Raw genomic sequence first — 23,778 nt, 5'->3', positions numbered from 1 at the left:
ATGATATGTTGATGATGTTGACCATGATATGTTGATGATGTTGATCATGATATGATGATGATGATATGTTGATGATGATGTTGATGACGATGATGATGTTGATGATGTTGATCATGATATGTTGACCATGATATGTTGATGATGTTGACCATGATATGTTGATGATGATGTTGATGATGATGATGATGTTGACCATGATATGTTGATGATGATGTTGACCATGATATGTTGATGATGATATGTTGATGATGATGATGATGTTGACCATGATATATTGATGATGATGTTGACCATGATAATGTTGATGATGATGATGATGTTGATGATGATGTTGACCATGATATGTTGATAATGATGATGTTGATGATGATGTTGACCATGATATGTTGATAATGATGATGTTGACCATGATATGTTGATGGTGATATCTAGATTGGCCGATTATGACATTATAAAATATACGGATTCAGGAGAGCCGAGCAGAATCCGGCCCCATTTTGGAAATTGGGGGAAATGGGAATGCGTTTCTAGGTATGTTTTCTGGACGAGGACCTCGTACCTCTTGTTCGGCCCTTATTGCCAAAGCATCCTGTACTCTCCCATGCCAAGTATGAATATAACGAAGTAGAAATTATATCACGAAGAAGATGATTATGACGGCAGTTTGGTGACGAATGACACCAATACGGCGATCATAATGTTATTAAGTTTATACCGTATATTCACCATAGATACAATTTCATATTTAAACCTTATACACGCTTGAGACGCGATGACTGAGCGACAAATTATGTTAAACAAGTAATAAAAAAAAACATACACACAACGATCGATTTCTTGTCGACGCATGTCCTTTCAATGTATTTATTCACAAGAGAAAGAAACTAAGTACACACAACGGTTGGTGAAACATTGGATATCAAAACACTTCAATTGAATGGAGAACTGGACCGGCAATCTAACATTTCAATTTTTGTACATACATACTGTTCACCATAATAATTTATTTAATACATATTAATTCGTTGGAATCTAATTTTTTGTCACGTTACATATTGTAGCAACGGTGCAGGGTATTTTATCCCATATAGATTATGTACAGCCTTGCTTATTATTAATATATTTTTCTATCTACAATGTTGTTTTATTACATATTATGATTACTCACACATCTTCCTTCCAGTTCACACTAACGACACACCCCTTCCCCTCCCCAAAATAATGCCACACCCACAATGGTTATCTTGACACTTTGAAAGTATTACCGCTAACGCATTCTGTTATATCCCAGTAATTGGAATGTACATAACCAACATCATCTTATTCAAAGCAAACGCGTGATTTCATACTCAAAATTGTAGTCAATCCGAAATTTGAGCAGAAAATCAACGTTACATTTATTTCTTATATCTAAGTACACATAGCCATTATTTAATTATCAAAATAATATCTGACGAACAAAAATACATGACTGCACGGTATGCTAATTTACCATGAGTTGAAGTCATTTACGTGACGCCGCCATAAGGAGATGTTTTGCAATACGCTATAATATACGGTTTTTAATGCGTACGGTACTTCATAACATCGTGCAGAATTATAAAGATTTACATTCATTCAATTTAATGTAAAGCCTCAAAATGACCTTTGATATTTTCCGATTCACTTTTCAACAGTGTCTTAAAAGCTAAGCCCATAACCGTACGTCATATACCTTTCATATTATAGTCACACACAATTGTACAATGTGTTTTCGACTATTATTAAACAAGACAAAACTTAAGTACAGATGAATTAAACACAAGCACAATGTGTGAAATATTTCGCTGCACTTGATGTTAAACGTCCAATTGGTATTATTGAGAACCATTATTAATTGGCAGTGCTTTATAAACTATACAAAATCATGTGCGTTTGAATATTAGGGAAGAAAATGATTAATATTGCAACACCCCTTTTATATTATGGATCATAAAGAATATCATACACTTTTCTACACATTTAGCTTTTAAACACTTTTAAACACGTAGTTACATGTTTAGCGTGTTTAAAACCTAAACGTGTTTATAGCTACATGTTGTTTTGCTCCACTCGTTTAGCAGTCAACATGTCACTATTATGTTCAGTCAACATGTTTAGGTACGTGTTTACCGTTGCTTGCATATGATTTTACTGTGGTGGAAAAAAGCTCTACACATGGCAAATTAAACATGTTTAAAACCTAAACGTGTCTTTATATTGCTCCACATGTTTAACAATCAACACGTCACTGATGTGTTGAGTTGGATACAGACTAAATGTTTAGAATGAATTTAGAATTAGCTAAACATGTTCATATCTAAACATGTTTAAGGCTAAATGTGTGGACAAAGCTGTTTCAGATTTAAACACTATTTTTACAGTGTAGTGTTTTAAACACGTCACTGATGTGTTGAGTTGGATACAGACTACATGTTTAGAATATATTTAGAACCTAAACATGTTCATATCTAAACATGTTTAAGGCTAAATGTGTGGACAAAGCTGTTTAAGATCTAAATACTATTTTTACAGTGAGTGTTTTAGACATTAGACACGGTAATGTATGACATCACAGTCACACCTTATTTTGTAAAGCATATAACTATTGATCGAGTAAGACAAGTCAACGATATTATTTACTTACTTAAAGGACCAATGTGCGAGTCAGTATGTTAATGTTAATCATAATATTCAGCGTTAAATTGGATCTATAGTAAATCAATATTCCATTTTTTAAATCTCCGGTTCATTTATTATTCGCACAGTTTATAAAATACCATTATAATTATATATTATGTACATGTTTAAATAAAATGATATTTATATTCTAAAACCTTCTCTGCTATAAAATACGTTATAGTGCAAAATGTCCAAATTATGGATGGAGCGGCGATTTCATATTTCTAATGTTGTTGAGTAATATTGCAATATGGTTCATAAAAAAACAGACAAATCGGGCGTGCCGATACCGTTAGTTGCGGGTAAACGGTCATAGGAACCAGATGCACAAACAGAGGGTAACGTTTTTCATACGAAAGATCATTCAGGAATTACCGAACTTTGTAGCAACCATTAGAATAATCAGCATATTATTGAACTATAATTAATCGTTTGTGCATAGTAAATTAGACGTGGAATTAACATACGTATTTTGGAAAACACACACGTACTGTCGTAGTACGTTATTACGCATGCGCATTGGTAAATTGTAATACTGTATATTTAAATTTCAGACGTCATCGCAAATATTTTCAAGATTAGATTTTTTTACTTTAAGATGTTTATAATCGGATAATCATTACAAAGCTCATGAAAAAACACTATTTTTACTTTGTCAAATATGAATAAAATTGAGCACAGTGATCATGACAAATGTACATGGTTTTAGCACAGAGGTCATGTATAAATACAATTTAATTACGTGGGTTTAAACATCAAGATGTTTACGCTCGAGATAAAGGTCATTAATTGCACAAACATGACGTTGATGTTAATTTACACACATGAGGTCACGCGTGTACATTATAATAATGACGTAGATGCGAACATTATGCAGTAAGGTCATAGTACATACACACGTAGCACACTCGGATGTACAGTATTTTCGAAACCTGTAAATAAAATACCGTAGTAAATTTTGGAAGAATTTACAAATGCATTAGGCCTGTGGATGTATATTTTTCGAATATACAAACATATTTGCATTAACCTTTTCCACCCAGGTCAGTTATATTTGCATTAACCTTTTCCATCCAGGTCAGTCCATTGGGATTTCGCGGCAATCATTTTAACATAAACAACACAGGGTTATTTACTCATCTATTAATAATATTACAAATGCTATTTATGAACATCAGTCATGTGCCAATTTAATCGTCGTTTAATTAGTAAAGACGACGTGTATTATTAAAAGGTATAGTTGCGATGACGTATGCCTACTTGGTCATCCCAACGTAAAGCGATGATACAGAAAGCAGGGATTATTAGGCGACGTGTGCGTTCCATACTGAAGCAATTAATAATTAAGAAGGTAGAGTAAATTGAAAACTACAGCCAATTTAATTACGGTACATTTTCTTGGAGAAACATGGCTCTTATTAATTATGCCAAAACGTATCAGCTTCATTATAATTCCGAGATTATTAATGGTATTGCAGTTAAGCAGTTCATTAAAATGCACAAGTTAGAAATAAATAATTAATATACTGTCATATTAGTGTGAATTTCTTTGATAAAAAAAAACTATATTAAATTTGCACGTTATGTTCCACACTTGTATATTGCGCGTACTACGTATTTATACGCACAGTGCACGTACAACAACGCATACGAAACGGCGTGTGTCTCCGAAATGCAAGAAAACAAACCAATCAAAGTTTAATGAATATGAAGGAACTAGCAATCTTTAAACCTTTCCCAATATTAAAATTCATAATAGAGGAAAACGATTTTAAACTAAAAGTTTTAAGAAGAATTGGTTTTTTGAACGTAAAATATTCAGATAATTTTATCCCGTTGTATAATGATATTGTATGTTTTCAGTTATCTACAGTAAGTATGAGCAATTTCTAGCTACGCTCTCGGTTAATATATTAGAGCATGCGCACTCAATTGATGAATAAAATATGTGACCTTTAAAACTGTATTACAGAACAATCATATAAAACATAACTCTGAGAAATCACAATATCATAAGGTAATAGTAATAAAAAATTAAAAAATATGCTTAAAACAATTGGAATGATATCCTTTTCGGTTTTTTAAATACTACATTTTTAAAAACAGAATTCCATAATAAAACACACAGATTGAATTGGAAAGGAAGGAATATACTTAGATATTGAAAATAAATTAATTTTAAAATATGCTTAATAAAAATCGTACACACAACTGCATAGAACTGACACACATTAATTTCATAAAATGCATTTACCATAATAAATAATTATGAATTTACTTTTTACAACATAAATAATTTAAATAGAAAATAATTCTCTCGGAGACAATAAAAAAATGCTATTATACTTATAATATTGGATTACAGCATTTGTTATTACCTATTCGTGTTTTATTTAGTCGCTGTTCAACGGCGTCGCGAAGAAAATCAATATGGGTGTCCACAATATTTCTTAGTAGAAGCACGTTTAACATCGACTAGTCGCCATTTTTATTTATCTAATTTAATGTTTTCAGATGAAAACCTGTTACAAAACTATATTTAAACAATGTAACAGTAGCACGTATACACACTCAAATATGTTGCGCACGTGGACAGAATTTGCTTAATATTCACTCCCGTTTAATGTACGTAATGACAAATCATTTCCGCTTAAAGCACGAAAATGATGATTCAATTAGTTTTGAGCGCGTACCATTAATGCGCGTAATGATATTTCCTTTTTACGCCGGTAGTTACTTCCGCTTAAGGACGTGTGGTTTTTTTCTTATTATTTGACGGACATGCGCAGTGAAAACGCAGGAGATTTTCATCAACAGAGCCGTCTTAATTTAAATATCTGTTGCTAGGAGCAAAATACATTAAATACGAATATTGAGCCGTTTTATGAATATTTCTTTTCCCGCATGTCATTACTTCTATCAGTTTCTCAATTTATAATAGCATACACAATTTGGCGGTAAAAGTATTAAACCTATCTGATAATTCATATACCACAGTCGTATAAATTGGATTGTATTACAAATGCTAGCCTATGTTCTACGATAAGATGGAGAGGCCTTAATGAAACACAATTCAACATTTCCCAGTTATAATAATACTCATTTACAAATTGCCATATTAACAATGTTGAATCCTTCTTCGTTGTTGAACGAATTAACCTTTTAGAACGTCGCTGGTTATAGCTAAAAAGGATACGATATATTTATCCACGCTTTAATTTACTACACATCCACGAATACATAATTAGCTTTCTGTGTGAGCGCTTGTTTTCGTGTAGCGAATCTTGGTAATTGGCGTTTCATAATGACGCGTTGGGGAGGATGTTGTAAAACTAGATATCTCTGCATTGCTTGACAATGCTATTCGTTCCATGTATTGTTTTCTATCTCCAAAAATAATTGGCTGTAAATAAAGTACTCTTCAATCCCCATGAGTATTACTTGATACATTACTTTAGAAAACACATTTTCTGATTTCCAATCTGCATCTTCGTTCAATAACAATTCCAATTATACAAATTCCTGTAGTCCATATACGTATGTTAATTAGTTACAGGGTAGGTAATTTACCACGTACTAAAACTATACATCACAATAACTGAAGGTTTACGATAGTTTCTGAATATCTGTTTTTGAATTATTCATAAAACGGCTAGGCCCAATATTTTGCATCTGGACACCGTCTGCTTCTGTGTTCACCACGAGAATCATGTTTCAGCAGCGGGACAAATCAAACACAGCAGGAGCGTAATGTTGTCGGCATTTTCATCGTAGAACAATCATTTGAAAAGTGCCAATCTTGGTTTCGTGTGTTCACCTTTCAATATCAACGTTTATTATTACATTATTCCTAAAGAATTTGTCAAAAAACTTGTTCATATATTCCTGTTGATTTACACAGACATAATTTCCATTTCTTGTTTTGTTAAAGATGGTACCAAATTGGTACACTACAATTGATCATAACACTATGTTTACAGATGTTTATTTCACAACTTCATACATTCAATAAATAGCAGACTACATAATTCTTCATTGCACAATTAGGAATTAAAAATTCACAATCTGTTGAGCACCCGTGGTGTTCCTTTGTTTATTTTAAATACTCTTCTGACCACCGCCTGATTGCTGAATCATTACGTGTAGTGGTTTTGTTTTTAAAAATATATTCTTTAGACCTTAGCGTATGATTTTAGATCGGCTAGCATACTTGTAAAGAAGTTGGAATCACGGTTAATTCGCAGCATTTTGCCGCTGCAGTCATTTACAATCTTTAGACATCGATCCCAAAACTTTTCCCGACTTTCATCCACCAGGAATGGTTTAAGAGGATAACTGATTTCATTGCCCATGTAACTATACGAAAGGTATAAACAAGTAAGTAGCATGCCTTGAAGTTCTTGCGGCTTTCTGACTCTTGATTTTGTCAGAAGTTCGCGCACCAACATGAATACGAAGACGACGTTTGGTGATGACAGAAAGTTTACATCCTGCCATCCTTGTATAAGCAAGGAGCGGTCAACGGCTCGAAGCCAGACGATGGCATCCGCAGTGTCAAAATCCTTAAGGTACGGGCAGTGAAATCTTACAAAATTTGCTAAACATTTTAGAAGTTCACTTGTAGACGATTGCACGAACTTTCTGCTGGTTATCAGTCCGCTTCCAGCGCGGACGTTAGGCCCACTTTGGGACTTTCTCAAAGAGGAGGCATTGGAATACGTGAAAGAGGTCGTAGTGACGCTGGAATTGGTGGGCTTGACGGTGTGCTGGGGAGCTGGCTGTTTAGGTGGTGGTGGTTGAGATGTTGTTGATAAATTCGCTATAGCAGTATAATTTGCATTTGAACTTGTGTTCAGATTAAAACATGAAAACGATTTCTTTATACTTGAATCTAGATCTTCCGTATTCCCATTGGAATCTAGTGTGTTCATTGGAATTAAATTCGATCGTGGTATAGGCCTATTAGTAGTCTTTGGTTTTAAAACATTATTATTCGCCTTATCCGAATTCGTCAATCCCATATTAGTATTCGTATGATTATTGGCAATTGTTGTACTTACACTTGTTAAAGGTATATGTCCGGAAGATTTCTTCTTTCCAGAAGGGTTGAACATTTTCCACCCAAGGTTACTGATGAATATGGAATGCTTTCGCATAGATTTCTTTTCGGTGTTAGTTGTACTGCAGCCGGTGGAAATCGACGTAGTATCCGTAGAATTAACATTAAAATTCTTGGAGTTGTAAAATGCGTTTATGTTGCTCATGGTAAGGCTGCTTGTCCCGCTACAATATCCACAATCCTTTTGACGGGGTGAGAGTGACAGTACTGTGCCCATGGTGACGATCTGATCTGTATCTATGGATGACAGCCTATAATTAAAACAGTATATACAGATGGTGCTTAGACGATAGCGTCGAATAATATTATCCCCAGATAATTACCGATGGAAGCGGGTTCAAGAATTCGGGGCGGCGAAGCTTGCCGAGGTCTTACATTGAGGCCACTTCGCTGTTGTAGCAGCCAGCGACACTGTTCGTCGTACGCTTATTCCTCCGAAACACCGTCTGTCAGTCTAAACCCGTTTCCGCGATGTTGCATTCCATAAACAGCTGTATTCTTAACATAAGGCTTGTCGCGATGTAAGCTCGGTTCTCGAATCTTATTGGTCGATGCAATATCGGCGCTGACTCCTTGAGAAAAATTCATAATGATATTACGTCGATGCAGTTTGACGTTGTATTGCAGGTATATCGACAGTTTTAATAAAATTAACCTTACTAAGAGCGGTGGGCACATTAAGCTGACGAGATCAAAAGGACAGATAAATATCCTGTCAAAATGATAATGGAAAGAAGGTTTCTACAAATGTACTTGATCACTATTTGTTTATATTGTTGGATGTTTGCATGCATAATAATAATAATCATATGTACAGACGTAACAAATGTAACATTGCGTATTTAGATTTACTGAACCGAAACATATCTTTTTTGTTAATATTACGTCATTTTAAATAAAAAATTATAATAATATTAATAATAATAATAAATAATATATTTATACAGGATAAAACAATCAGATAACAGTGTATCTGTTTTACATTGTGGTCCTGTCTTAATCAAAATATACAAAAGAGAAACTTAATTAAATATAATACAGTTTTTATGAAAAGAAATGAGATTTGTATCTAGCCTTAAAGGACGTAATTGTTGGTGCCGATTTAATATTAATTGGTAAACTGTTCCATTTTTTTGCGCCTGCAACTTTAAAGGACGAATTCATTTTACTAAGGGTGTATTTAGGTATTGTTACATTCATTGTTGGCTCATTATAAGGGTGCTTTTGGTAATATGATAAATGTGTACAGTAGTTTAAAAGAAAGGAGAAAATAATATTGTTGTTAATGAGGGTTAAATATTAATTAAAACGCGTGTTAACTACTATGATGTCAATAGGCATAACATAATTTATCATTGTCAAACAGGGTAACCATGAAATAACATTCCTCAAACGTTTTCGTAGTTCATTCAAAAAAACAATTTCTTCTTTTTCCATGATTGTCATCAAAGAGCCCTTGTGGAAGGATTTAATCTAATCCCACGTAGACCAATGTAAAAGACATCTACATCATCAACCACATTCCACTCTACCATTAGCTAATGTGATTCATTTCCGCATCTTGCATAATTAACAATGAGTCACTGATTGAAAATCGTTATAACTGATATACAGTAATAACTTAACAATATCCCATCAAAAGAGGAGTACAGAAAAGAGGACGTATTGTCATGACGACGGTAAGAAAGTAATTTATGGAATATATATTTTCTATGATGAATGAAAAATATGATAATTCGATAAGTGTCGGTATTGTAATCATGTCAATAAAATATTGTACTTTTTTGAAATTTTATTGCTGGGCTTGGTTTATTAGAACTTTTTTTGTGTATAACTGAATGGAATAAATAAAAAAAATATAAAATATACAAGTGCATTATTTGTGTGTGGTTAAAGCCGATTTCCCACTTGTCGAATTTGTTCGGGCGAATCGAAAGCGTCAACTTATACGCATGCGCATTCATGTTTCCATCTTCCATATCTCTCTCTACGCTTAAAGCTTGGTTTCGACTTGGATGCAACGAAAGGACGCACTAGTGCGCTGCAAGCAATTCGACCAATCACGACTCGATAGATCATCCGAACTGTCGTTTGTGATTGGTCAACTCACTGGCGTTTGACTGCATCGTTGCATTGCGTCCAAGAAACCAGACTTAAAGGCGCACTGACGCATCGTTGTCAATCACGCTCTGCGTATAAAGTTTTCAGTACAACAAACAAGAATTGTATATAAGTATATTTCTTATTTGATTTTTGTTAACGCGACATGACCTATCTTAAAACATAAGGCCTACGTGATCTTAAATAAGTAGACATAGGCCTACATTTAGTTTATAGATGTTTTACAATTGTATACTGTAACAAGTATAGATACTAAAAACATTCATGTCAAAATCCATTATAAAGCTCTTTTGAGGTCCATTATAATTTGATATTTTCCATGGAAGAAATCCTCCATGATTTAATATCATATTTACGTACAATTGTTGTCTATATGGTAAATACTATAAATGTACTATTGTAAATACTATTATTTTATTTGTGATTTTATGAATAAATGTATTTGTATTTGTAAGTAAAATGGGAGTGTGAACATATAAGGCGGAAATCCGTATTGGAATAATTACTGTTTACACTGTATATTTCTAATATTTTACATTAATATGCCTTGTTAGATAGAATGTATATCAAAATGGATGCGTTTCTACGTTTTACTTATTTATCTAGTCCTTAAGCATAGACTTGACAAATCAAACATGACTAAGACAACTTAATGTGTTTACATGGCGAATGATAAAACTACATTTCACAGAACGAATGACGATCAATTACTTAACTTTACGGCGGCTTTTTGACGCGTAAATACTTTAAACATAGGCCTGTATAATAAATAAAATAAATGTTTTTTCGTTGAATGAGAAGCGTAGGTGGGCCATTAAAAAATCACTTAGTTTGGTCAGAGTTTTAAGCTGGATTGCATCTAAGTACGCCAGCTTAATGTGGATACGTTTTATCGTCAAGAATATTTTCTTTAAGGCTTGTGAACACATTTTAAAAGCGTATAGCGGGTCAGGTTCGGTGAGCAAACGAATGGATTTGGTTACAAAACGCACGCAGCATTTGAAACGCGTTTGTTGCGTTAAACATAATGTACTTGTGTGAGCCGGAGCATGTGAAAAAACGCGTCAATATTTAAACGGAACGAATGTGAGCTGACGTATAGATTTAAACGGAGTTTGCTTGTGTAACTAACTCAACGTTTGCAACGCGTTTGATTTAAGGCGAAACAGTGTACCGAGTATAGTATGTTTCTACAGAAACGCATTTGCTGCGTTTGTGCATTTATGGCATACCGAATTCTTTTTTTAACATAAAAAAAAGAAAGATCGAAATTAAGATATCACCAAATAAGGATTTTAGATCATTTATCAACAGTAAAAATGTAAGAATGGTGGGAGAAACCGAGTCAATTACATAGAGGGAGCTATCGATATACAGTAGATCAGAGTTTAATCGTATCATTGAACAGGAAAGCGATCGTCACATTCGATTGTAGTAAAATAATTGCATGCTATCGAATGGTTATTTTATTATGCGACCCATAATTCAACGCGATCGTAAATGTTTATTTTTGTTCAAAAATCAATTTATGTAGACATGTACAATATACACAATCGAAACGATAAAACCTGTAGCAGTATAAGTTATGCAACTGTTAAATTTAAAAATCGTTAGTTAAGAGCATAAATTTGTTTAATCACACTCAACAACGCGGTGTTCTGAAGCTGAACGTATTGAGAAAACTAAAGTATTGAGAAAAGAATAATCATGATATAACTCTATAGGAGTAGGACAAGAAAACATCGATAAATACTGTATTTAACGATTCATCATAATATTGGCATCGTCAAACTAAACAAAGGTGATTTTATTTGTACATGCATTTCTATACTATGTAGAGAAGACAAACAGCTTCCAAAACTTCGTCAAAACTACAATTTTTTCCCCCAATTTTATTTTATATAAAAATAAATTACAGGAAATAAAGACAGGCCTACCTGATTATAATCCTGAATAAAGATTTTGTTTAATAAATGAATAAATATACAATGTTTTGTTTTTGGTTATATTGTTTTTGTTTTAATTTACGACAGCCTAAATGTGTTCATCCCGGAGAGATAGGCACCACTAGGAGATATGGCTTATGCCTGTGTATCGTATCATGATGAGTACTACTACTGTATCTCATCTGTTACGCTCATATGATCCACTAGGTCATGGTACAACTAGAACTAGACATGTGTTCTATTTTCTTCAAACATTTTAAATGAATTCAGTTTAGTTCGATTTAAACAACATCCAAAAACGTATGTTTATATGCAGTGTGCTGTAATGGTATAATAATATGCGGACTGCGGGTTCATTTATCAGCCTCCGGTATAGCCAACAATGTATGATAAATCCTACATTTAAATGTATAGCAATCTAAGTTATGGGGCAGTAATAGCGTATCGGACATGAATTATGGTTGATCTATGTAACGGAATATTCCTCGCCTATAATGGCTTATAGATCGTATGTAAATAATATTATTAACACGGCTTATATACAAGGAATGTCGACTATTGCAGTGACTTGCATTACAAAGTGACTTAGGCCTACTTTTATTCCATATATTATAGCACGGTTATACCATATTATGTAATGTGTGACTAAAATGCAGTTCTACGTAACTATGTCCCGAAGCTTTGACACATATTCAATATTTGTTATGCAGAGTATAACGAACATATTTGCGCATGCATACTAGCTTTTAGAAGATAGGCCTAATCTTTTCAGATTTTCAATCCGAGAAGTCAGTACACGTGAATGTGGAGAATGACTTAAGGAACTGTGCCAGAAAAAAGTGCCATAGAAGAAATGTCATTCAATATTAGACGTGTAAGTCACAACAAAAGACACACATCATCAAAAGTCATAGATTGTGATGATGACATAAATGCTCTTGGCTGCGGCGAGCAAAGACATTTTCAATTTTTTAATGTCAGCTTTTCTGTTTTAATTACGTGCACACACAGCAATTGATATTGCTCTGTCTACACTATCAAAGTTTTATGTGAAAAGAGTGATGTGTCCATATATGGACATGATGATGTCATATCACTACCATATTTGGGCACCAAACCTTTTTTGTCGTTTGATAGTATAGAAAGACCTAAAGCTTGGTTTACTGAAATTTATGTATGAAAGTTCTGACACTATTGGATTAATCAATGTAAGGTATATATTTATATCTTCTTTTGATTCATTATTTTCCATAATCCTTTCCCTAAGATTTCGTATTCATCATATAAATCTCCTAACATATTAAACAAAATAACCACAAATCTCCTAAATCGAAAGATTTGTAATCTCAACAGCTTCGCTTTCATTTTGAATTGAAGCAATCAAAATTACAGTATACCGTAGCATAGTGGATGTTACTCGCAAAAAAATTGCCGTATCAATGTAGTGTATAGAATATAAATGCGCACAATGATTAATGGCCTTATCAACGTAATGTGTCTGTTCTAACCGACTATAGGCAACATTATAATGTGATCGTTAGATAGTCGCTGTCAACTGCGATAATTCATCTTAAAACACTTCTGCGACTTCGTGTCAATATTACTCTATTTAAAAAAAAAATCCCTTAAAATAATGTTTAATTGTCGTCAGTGGCGTAGCGCGGAGGCCTAAGGAACCATCCAACGCTGGCCTCGGGCGTTTTTAGCATTTTCGACATATTTAATGCTTTTTACCCCCCTCTGGTAACTGCTCAGGGCCCCCATAAGCTCAGTTTCAATTCTACATTGTTTCAACTATCAATGACAGTGGTTTTTTTGTAATTTTGTAATCAAATTTCGCATTATTAAGCATAAAATATAAACATAAAATTCAGTGCAATTATGTAAATGTAGGCTTGTACAGAATTTATTCAAATTAATTTGCTAAACAATATACTAAAAACAAGCGATGTACATTTGTGTCTAGTAGCCAATCTAGACATGGGCTGGATGAGATGTGTATCACCGAGTTGAGACATTCTGGCACTATATCATCAAATTCTTGATGATCAATTCAACAGAAAGCATTGGTATTTTCACCAATTTTTAACAATCAAATCATTACTTCCTGATACTGTATAAGTGATTTGAAATATAATAATTATTTCCACACTTTATCAAGTCATTTTTAGATTTTTTACTTAAAAGAACACATTCTTTAAGTTAATGAGAACAATTGACAGATACAGTTCATGGAACGATGAATTTTTGGATTAGTAAAAACAAAGAATTAAGTGCAGTTAATAACTGAACCAATATAAATAAAGATCTGCATTTGTTTAAAGCTCTGTCTACACTATCAAACTAATTTGACAAAAAAAGTGTAATGTATCCAAACATGGTAGCAATGTCATCATGTCCATATGTGGGCACTTCACATTTTTTTTGCCACATAAAGTTTGATAATGTAGATAGAGCTTTAAGAATAAGTTGGTTAGTAAAACAAAACAAAACTGTTTTATGCAATTAGAAACAGGCAGTATTGTTGAACTTCTGTTTTTCCATTCCAACTCAATACAAATAAATTATCTGTCATCCGTAAGGTTTTCTGCGAAAAATGTCCTGTTTTAGCGTTCTTCCATATAAAAAGAAATTGTTGAATAAAACGTCTCCTTTTCATTCCAGTAAAAAGTGCATAACATCTCAAAAACTTTAATTGTGCTGAGGAACATGGTTAAGTCATGAAATGAGTGTCGTCTGCTGCAACTCACCCCAAATATTCCAGGATGTCACCTCTTCTGTAATATCAAAGAGTTAAGACGACTGCTAGTGAAGTTTGTGGGTTTTATTATACAAAGAGTCGACAACTTTGCCCATGCTCTGTATGGTCTCCAGAGCCATCTCATACGTCTGGTCTACTACTGGTTCATCAAACACAATTAGAACACCTTCGCCTTGGTCCAATATACCTAAAGCACGATTAAAAATAAAACGATAATAAAAATTATACATTGTTAATTATTATTATAACACACATGATTGAATTCTTGCAATTTGATTGGTTAATTACGCATTATGTGTCATTCGATATTAGCTCTACCTAGTGATATACCCAAATATGGTAGTGATATACCCAAATATGGTAGTGATATGACATCATCATGTCCATATACGGGCACATCACATTTTTTTGTCACATAAAGATTGATAGTGTAGACAGAGCTTTAACAGAGCTTAAGATAAATATTGAAATAAGAAAATAACTAACGAAAATCAATGAGTATAAGAGATGATGTATCCTCTCATTATATTTACACAATAACGACCCTTCACAATGTAAACAAACCCATTAAAAGAAGTGTAATGTTGCAGTAAATTGAAGATGCATTAGCTATGTTAACAAACACTTGTGGTTAGCATGCATAGAACAGAGCTGATACAAAATCATATTGTGAGTGACTGCATGATTGGTTAACTCTCTTATACCTACAGTACTCTGTGTTATTTAACACCAATAAAACTTTGTACCTTAGATATTATAACCATGATAGGTTTTAAGGATATATTTAATGTAATGTTAAGCTCTGTCTATACTATCAAACTAGTTTGACAAAAAAAAGTGTGATGTGCCCAAATATGCTAGTGGTATGCTTAAATATGGTAGGAATATGACATCATCATGTCCATAAATGGGCACATCACATAAAGTTTGATAGTGTAGACAGAGCTTTAGACCACACACGTTTGAATGCAGAACAAATTATACCGTAATTTTGAACGTATTTAAACTCCGATAGAAAAAAAGAGCATATTATTAAACATAGCTCTATAAAAATAAACAAAAATATTAATTAATTTGAGTGTATCAACTTTTAATCAATACCTAATGATTAAAAAAGTTGATTTCTATATCATCAAATTCTTTAACTTGCTGACAATGACGGCAAAAACAATTTGAATGTTATTCTTTCAACTAATTAATTGTGTGTTTTGTTTTTTTCATTGAAGGTTAAGAGCTAAGATCTATATTAAAAAAAGATAAATTGTAATTGTTATTTATCAAGATTTACAGCTAAGAAGTGACAGTGAAATATTATACACTGACAAGCACCCTTTGCTTGTCAGGTGTAAAAGAACCTATAAAGAGACAGAGAGTCTCATGTTTCATATACTTGGACAAACCCATTAAATTAATTACTAAGTACATCACCTAGAGAGGTGATCGTTAACACGAATAAATGTTACAGTTAACCGTAGGGATGTACAATTCTCTAGATAAGACGAAAATAAATTGATGTATCCTTACCGTGAAATTTCTTATCAAGTATCATTTGAGACAACTTCCGTTCCACGAGAGGCTGCAAGCAAAAAGAATGAGAGATGATTAATGCGAGAAAATTAATGCAAGCAAATTAATCATGATGAATTATTATATAATTTTAAAATAAATGCACATGCAAAAGTTTGTTTTCTGCACCTTTAATTACTGTACTGTAGTCAAATTTATTCATTATTTAATTTGAATATTTAAGTAAACTATATTCAATAGCATTACCACTAAATGCACCTTTTAAACCAATATGTTCATACGTTTAAAATCATCACTATACTGTAGTACATTTTTCAACATGATAATGGCCAACCCTAGAAAGTTATCACCGTTTTCAAACAGTGGGACTACTACCTAGAGGGTAATCAAGGGGTTAAGTGAGCCTACCCTCTAATTATACAAATGCCATAATCATATTCCTTATTGCAACATGGTTTAACAAATTGAAGTTTAACAAATATACATTTCTATATATAAAAGCTATCATAATAAAACAATCAGTGAAAACACCAAAAAAAAGCACACAAAATTATGGATTCTATGATTTATAATGGAAATATGACATGAATATGAAATATATGTACATATATATTTTACCAATCCTAGTCTGATACAGTACATAATCAGTTTTGTTTAATAAAGCTTCAGGGACATAGCAACATATAATGTTTAGGTAGGGTGCAAACATTTACAGGTGAAAACTCAGCTCAAAAATGTTACAAAGAGGCGTTTCAGGGCTGTTACTACTGCATAGGTTGAATCAAACTTATGTGGTATGCCTTATAGAGTGGGTAAGACTGATAAGTCTGGGGACCCAAACCTCATGAAGGCTAGAGGTAAGTAGAAAAGAAGTATCAGTGAACTCTGCATTGGGGACAATAAGCAACTTCGATAACTCCAGAGGGCGCCATATGTAAAAGGTCAATAGGCAAAAAAAAAGACGCAAGGCTAGCGCGATGATGTAAATTTAAATCATCGCGCTAGCCTAGATGGACATTTTTGTCCTGATTGACCTTTGAAATATAGCGACCTCTTGAGTTATCAAAGTCGCTTATTCTAGAATTTAAGTATAACCCCTCATCAGGCACGGATTTAGGTGGGGCTAAAATGTAACAGCCATGTCTTTTTAAAATAAAGTAATGACTATTTTTATTTTTCTGCAACGCGATGGATCATTTTTATCATTTATGAAATACCCCCCACCACCTAATCTTTAATGCTGGATCCGCCCTAATGTCCCCTTAATGAGACGTTCTACTGTAAAACATACAACAACTCACCAATGGTAGTTTGATGATGGTACTTATATGCTGAACCTGTACTCGTGAGAAAGGCTCAATTATCCTGCACAGATTCTGTTCTAGTAAGTTGTCGTAGAGAGATTCTAGATGAGCCTGGATGATTGGGTCTTCTTGTAACTCGCATTTAAAATTCTCTAGAGCCTACAAAAACAAATTCTTTGGTCAAGTTTTTAGATTTTACAGCGTTTGATTTAGTACAATGGCTAATAAACAGATGACAGAACTCTTTAAAAAAAGAACTATGGCTTAAAATTATTGGACAGTAATAATGATAAATTTGTCCAAGTAAAACACATGGTTTTATTCCAGATTATCATCATAATAACAGGATAAAAAAAATAAATAATGGATAAAATATAATATATCACATCCTCAATAAATAAAGATTCTTTATACAGTAAAAACTATAGTTAGATGTTTTTCCTAACTCTGGCTACAATTTGGCACCAGACAAGGCCACCAGCACAAACAAATTAAATTGTTTTATGTACAATTGTGGTTAGCTTATATAAACTGAACCTTTAAATATCGATTGAAATTTTTTAACTACATTAATAGAAGGACATTCTTGCAAATGTCAAAATAAGAGTATTAAAAAAAGAAGGATGTACGCAAAGGGCAGGTGAAATAACAAAACAGATGAGTTTACGTTTGAGAACATTGATATTAGATCACGTAAATGCCATAGACATTTGATTAATATCTCCTACAGTATTAGTTGTTTACATAACATTTTAGAATTGCTAGGCACACTAGGAATAGGTTGATCACTGTACACACACAAACTTATTTTCAGGACTGTTGGGCCTAGGCTATGGTACAATCTGCATTTACATATCAGAGACTCAACATCTTTGGACAGTTTTAAGTCACTTCTAAAAACTTTTTGACAGCGATAAAGAGCAATGATTGTTGGAATGGCGCTTTAAAAATGTAACAATTGATTGAAATACAGTAAAACCCCTTTAGAACCCAACTAAGAGACCCCTGAATATAGGTGTCTTCTGAATATATATTTCCTCTTGTTCGTTTCATGAGAAGATGTCCTCTTAATAGAGGTGTCCCCTGAATAGTAAATTTATTGCTTAGCGACTTATTATAATAATAATAATTTATTGGAAAACTTCACTTTTATAACAGTGGCACACTTTGATGATAAAGGTGCATCCAAATAATAACTTAAAATGAAACAAAATAAATGTTGTGTGAAACACAGCATATAAGAATAAAAAAATATTAATTCGTATTCATTTGCACTATGAATACTATTACAAAAAAATATCTCTCGTAGTAGCTATGTGATGTGATATGACTCTAACCTTCCTGTATGATGATGAATGAAAGTTGCCTTGTCAATGATTTGAATCATATGGTTTTAGAATAGTTGCCCGTAGCTGGGTAACAATTTAGAAGACATACATTTTGTGGGAGGGTTAATCTGGGTCCTTAAATCACTGTGTCACTCAGCAAACTGATACAATTCAAGAATAATTGGGTAGCCATAACATTGGCAACGGTTCGAGGCTCACTCGCTCCATGGTTCTGGTGGAAGAACGAGTCGGATAAAGACTATAAACCGTAGGTCCAGTGTACACATCTAGCTCTTGTGAACTTTAAAGAACCTAGTACATCTTTGGAGACAAGTAGATGGTTACCCTGATATACTAGTACAAGAGAGCAATTGGACAATACACCTGCTATCAATTGTGAAAAGCAGAAAGCTGGGGTGGTACCGACATGTCAGATCACCGAAGTTAAGCAATGTTGGGCCTGGTTAGAGCTTGGATGGGAGACCATCTGGGAATATCGGGTGCAGTATATGGAGCCGGGGTCCCGTTAGGCATTTGAAATCAGCACTGCTGACTCTTATGGCAGCCAATGCATCTAGTATCTGCCTCAGACGTATTGGCTTATGCCTTTCCTCTGGTCAAGGTGGGCACTGGACGAAAGAAGCCTTTGATCAATGTTAGGACCAATCAAGATGCTTTAAACAGTCCTGACTTTGTTTGTATCAAACCTGTTAGTGGCGGTAAATATCGCTGTTTCGCTTGAATAAAAAAAAAAAAAAAAAAATGTGTCGAGATCCAGTGGGCTGGCCAAGACCATCCTACAGGGTACCGTACCAGGAGGGAGAAGGAGAGGCAGACAGAGAAAGAGGTGGGAAGACAACATCAAGGAATGGACAGGTTTGACCTTTGGTGACTCATAACGAGCTACAAAGGACAGAGATCAATGGAGGAGGATTGTCCAAAAGTCAGCAGTGGTGCCTCAACAACCCTATCAGGGGTTAGGAGACTGAACTGAACTAGTAAATCACAGCCACTGATCATAACTGGGTCTAGAGGTCACCCAGTATAAATAAATAATAAAATAATTATATAATCTAATAATTTATTACCTTTTGGAATTCTAATAGGGATCTGTTTTGACTGGCTGTGGCGATTGCCTTCATTGCTTCTACATTTGATCCAGCATACCGCAGTGCTAGCTTACCACTTACTATTGACTGGACATCTTCTGGCCTACATCAGAATAAAAAGGAATAATTACTGAACCAGTTTGTTTGGATTTAGGCTGTGTTTCCGCAGCCAAAAATTAACCGATAAAGTTCCTGTGGAATCAAGGTTTAACCGATTTCGCTAAAAAAAAATTAACTGAAAATTATCTCATTCAAATCAGATAATTATGATAATTTTTAAACTTTGACCTGAAGGAAAAATAATTGCATTGTGATTGGGTACTTGGTTGGTCGGTAATGTCTGCACATGCGCACTATATTTTTTTAATAATTATCTGATTGGTTAAAAAATTAACCGATAACTTTGTTATTGCCGCGGAAACAAAGTCTTTAGCTCTTTCTACACTATCAAACTAGTTTGACAAAAAAAGTTTGATGTGCCCAAATATGGTAGTGATATGCTTAAATATGACATCATCATGTCCATATATGGGCACATCACATTTTGTGTAACATAAAGTTTGATAGTGTAGACAGGGCTTAAGAAAGACAACTCTTATTAGAAAAAATGATGACAACAGTGTTTGACAAATATACATTAAAATAATTGTTAGTTTATGCGCATAATAATATATAATATTAATGTTCATTATTCTAAAACAATACTGACTTACGAGTTCAACATAATCTTGGATAACAACATGTATTTGAGGGCGTCCATCGCTTTTGGGCTGTCGATTGAGTCGTAGCCCTCAAAAGCTTCATAGAAATATGAATATGCCGTTTTGAAATCTCTTTCATCGGCAGCATGAAGAACACCTTACAGAGAATAAAAAAAGAGATTATTATTATTAGAGTTTTTATAGAATATTTCCTTTGTGGGTATGAATAGTCATGGAGTCTGATAGGATAACTAGAAATTAGCCTTAATACCTGATTGTAGATCTAGTGCTGCCTGCAGCTTGGGTGGACTGTAAATGGAATTTGCAGTAGTTCTGGCTGATGTCAAAGCCGCTCTAAAACGACAATAAAAAGTAACATAAATAAAGGTACACACACAATTTAAATATAATATATTGATTTATATGTTATAACAAGAAATGGATACAAAGTTTGCGGTACACCAGGTATAGTTCTGAAAAGAACTGCTGAGTTTTTCAACGTTTCGATCAATATACTTCAATCGTCCTCATGAGTGAGAAAGAGAATAACAAGTTATATCTTATTGTTAGTGGATAATATCAGGGAAGATCAAGGACTTGTTAAACATGGAAACGCTAACATATAATGTTAACAGTCTGTCAAAAATAGATATCAAAAGGTAGTTCATAGCATCAATTTAGCTCTCAAAAGTGGGAGCGCTACCTCTGGATCTGGTCTTGAATAAAAGTCTTTATTTTTAGACGGTTTCGACCGACAATTGTTATAGTAAGGTATTTTGTAAATTTTACCTTGATTTTTGTAGATTACTGAGTGCGTGGTACACTTTACTTTCAAGTAACTGAACCTCAACTAAAAGAGCTTTGTCATCAAGTTTCTTTAGCTCTTTTAGCAGCTTAGAACCTACAGATGACAAACATATTATTAGATATGAAAAGAATGTTTCAGTGACGTGGGTATAGGCCAATCCTATAGTTAAATCTTTGTGTAAAGCTCTGTCTACACTATTTATTTTATTCAACCTTATTTATAGAAGGTGGCCCTAAACAGTGTCTGCTGACAATCAAACTAGTATGACCAAAAAAGTGTGATAGGCATATCACATCATAAAGTTTGATAGTGTAGACAGAGCCTTAGAGCCAAGCTATACTTACCAACAGACAAGGCATCTTGATATTGTTTGGTATCAAAATACAGGGCTATAAGCCTGGCTTCCAGAGCTTGTCTCAAAAATGTTCTTTTCTCTTGTTTTGCCCATTCAATACATTCCATGCAAAGTGTTACCTAAATAAACCAGAAAATAATACATATAAATAATTATTTATTTATTTTATTCAGTTGACAACTAACAGCGATGAAACCGCCACTAACAGGTTGAATCTAAACATAATAAACTATAAAAATTCATTCAAATAATGATTTTAATTGCTACATATAACATTATCATACAAACAGACAATAACTTACCTCATTGCCAGTGCTAGCTTCCATGTCCAGAAACAGGTCAACTAAAGCACGAACCAGTTTGGCTGCTTTAGCTTTGCTCACTAGCGCTAGGAAGGGTCGAGTAAATTTAATCAAACCTCCTAGTTCTGAAATGAAACATGTACACATGTATTATTTAGTTGCAGTGTTAATTATAATGTAGACCCTACAGTTCAGTCTCCATAATTTGCCCCTGTGGAGTGTCAAGAATTACCATACTTAATATCTTTTAAATTATATAATTCATTGATTGCATTCCATACATTAAATATACAGTATGAATAATTAATAACAATTAAAATTTATACTTGATTTATACTTGATATTGAGACTTATAAAACCGTAGCTTGTGTGTCCCTCTATGTGTTTCTGTATATTATATCTTGTCTACTATAGGGGGAAATACTGTAGCTGGCTAAATATATCAATCAACATTCGTGATAACTTTTTTTTTGAAAAAAAATTTGAAATTTGTCTTCCTCAAGGCATAAAAACATTTTAGAATAAAGTTAAAAAGGTTATATAAAAATATACTGTAATGAAAAAAATTCATACAAAATTACAGATATATAAAAATACAATAGAATACAGATATAAAACAACAGTACAACTATACTGTACAGCAGCAAAATTCAAGGAAATATACATTGTCACAATTCCACATATTTAAAATACGAAAAAAAAAACCTGTTGATATTTGTTAAGATTTCAAAAATGTTGTTAATTTAAGCCTACTCTACTACAGTACCTTCTGCTTGTCCAGTTTTTGACAACAGTGAACCAAGTTGGAGTATACTCTGCTCTTTGATTCTATTTCCCTCATCATCACTTTGTTCAAAATCCTGTTTCACTATAAAACAAATATTTTAAAAATTTAGTTTTAATCTTTTTTTTAATTGGTTTTTTTTAATTGATGGTTTTTACTCTCTTCCCACTCTCCCTGAGTCTAGCTCGAGCCATTTTCCAATGCTAATATTAATAATGCACTTTCGCACCACAATTTCTATTTTGAGCTTACCCAATTTAAAAACATTCACCCGCTGCGCGGTGGTGATGGTGAGTCACCGTGAAGTCTTATGCCAAGTTTTAGCATTTACCTACATGGTTTTAGCAGGGAGTTGTAAAATAAGCTTATTTTACAACTCCCTGGTTTTAGGTGCGAAACTGCAGTAGACCTAGGCCTAGCACCCATTTTCTTTTCTTTACAATACATACAATGTACAACAACAAGTTTATCCTCATCATCAATCACGGTGGATCACTCTGACTGGCACCTTCGCATTACACGAACCCATAGTTTAGCTAACCTACAACAAACAAGCTAGGTTTAGGCATATCTCTGGATTAGGCTAGGCCTTAGCTAGGCTACTACACAGCTATGTCTACCACTGGTTAGCCTGCCAGCAGCAGCATAGCCGCCTAGCTAGCTAGACTGCCAAAACTTGCAGAGTCACTGACACCTACCCAAATGTTTTGCTTAAATATGTAAAAGAACAAAACACGAAAAAATAATTCAAAGTAAACATCATTTACATAAACAACCATATTTCAATTATACAAACCTAATTTGTGAAATATATCAATAGAAGCATGTTTATCAGTTGCCGATAAAGCCTCTGCTTTCTCAAACTCTTCTGTGTAGTTCGCCATGTTTTTTTTGTGTGTGCATGTCCATATCT

The 23,778-nt window shown here is 33.6% G+C and overlaps 2 protein-coding genes across 3 annotated transcripts; both read right to left on the bottom strand.

Moving 5' to 3' along the window:
- Positions 1 to 831: 831 nt before the first annotated feature.
- Positions 832 to 8,265, bottom strand: LOC144841587 (cyclin-dependent kinase 5 activator 1-like). Of its 2 annotated transcripts, none has more exons than XR_013612042.1 (2): positions 3,765 to 8,265; positions 832 to 3,730 (listed from the first exon to the last, which is right to left on the bottom strand). XR_013612042.1 is itself a non-coding variant. In XM_078698003.1 (2 exons), the coding sequence occupies exon 2, from the start codon at positions 8,034 to 8,036 to the stop codon at positions 6,873 to 6,875; it is 1,164 nt and encodes a 387-aa protein (XP_078554129.1). In that variant the 5' UTR covers positions 8,037 to 8,056; positions 8,143 to 8,265; the 3' UTR covers positions 832 to 6,872. The 2 variants fall into 2 exon arrangements, 1 of the variants encoding a protein (XP_078554129.1); XM_078698003.1 differs by having other exon boundaries at positions 832 to 8,056; positions 8,143 to 8,265.
- Positions 8,266 to 13,765: 5,500 nt separating this feature from the next.
- Positions 13,766 to 23,766, bottom strand: LOC144839956 (26S proteasome non-ATPase regulatory subunit 11-like). The gene is made up of 11 exons (XM_078695553.1): positions 23,662 to 23,766; positions 22,848 to 22,949; positions 22,082 to 22,206; positions 21,769 to 21,898; positions 21,406 to 21,517; positions 20,888 to 20,970; positions 20,629 to 20,773; positions 19,895 to 20,018; positions 17,476 to 17,637; positions 16,172 to 16,223; positions 13,766 to 14,834 (listed from the first exon to the last, which is right to left on the bottom strand). The coding sequence occupies exons 1-11, from the start codon at positions 23,747 to 23,749 to the stop codon at positions 14,692 to 14,694; spliced, it is 1,266 nt and encodes a 421-aa protein (XP_078551679.1). The 5' UTR covers positions 23,750 to 23,766; the 3' UTR covers positions 13,766 to 14,691.
- Between the last annotated feature and the right edge of the window lie 12 nt (positions 23,767 to 23,778).

Source organism: Antedon bifida, chromosome 4 (assembly GCF_963402885.1).
Source record: "Antedon bifida chromosome 4, ecAntBifi1.1, whole genome shotgun sequence".
In the NCBI taxonomy this organism is placed as follows: Eukaryota; Metazoa; Echinodermata; class Crinoidea; order Comatulida; family Antedonidae; genus Antedon; species Antedon bifida.
This window is presented reverse-complemented; position numbering and strand designations above follow the sequence as displayed.

Bases quoted from the DNA above. Each gene is read 5' to 3' on its own strand.
- LOC144841587 (XM_078698003.1), bottom strand. From the start codon at position 8,036: ATGGGCACAGTACTGTCACTCTCACCCCGTCAAAAGGATTGTGGATAT.
- LOC144839956 (XM_078695553.1), bottom strand. From the start codon at position 23,749: ATGGCGAACTACACAGAAGAGTTTGAGAAAGCAGAGGCTTTATCGGCA. The intron at 16,224-17,475 runs GTGAGTTGTTGT...TTTTGCTTGCAG, and splicing joins CCATCATCAAACTACCATTG to CCTCTCGTGGAACGGAAGTT. The intron at 14,835-16,171 runs GTAAGGATACAT...ATCGTGCTTTAG, and splicing joins ACTTGATAAGAAATTTCACG to GTATATTGGACCAAGGCGAA.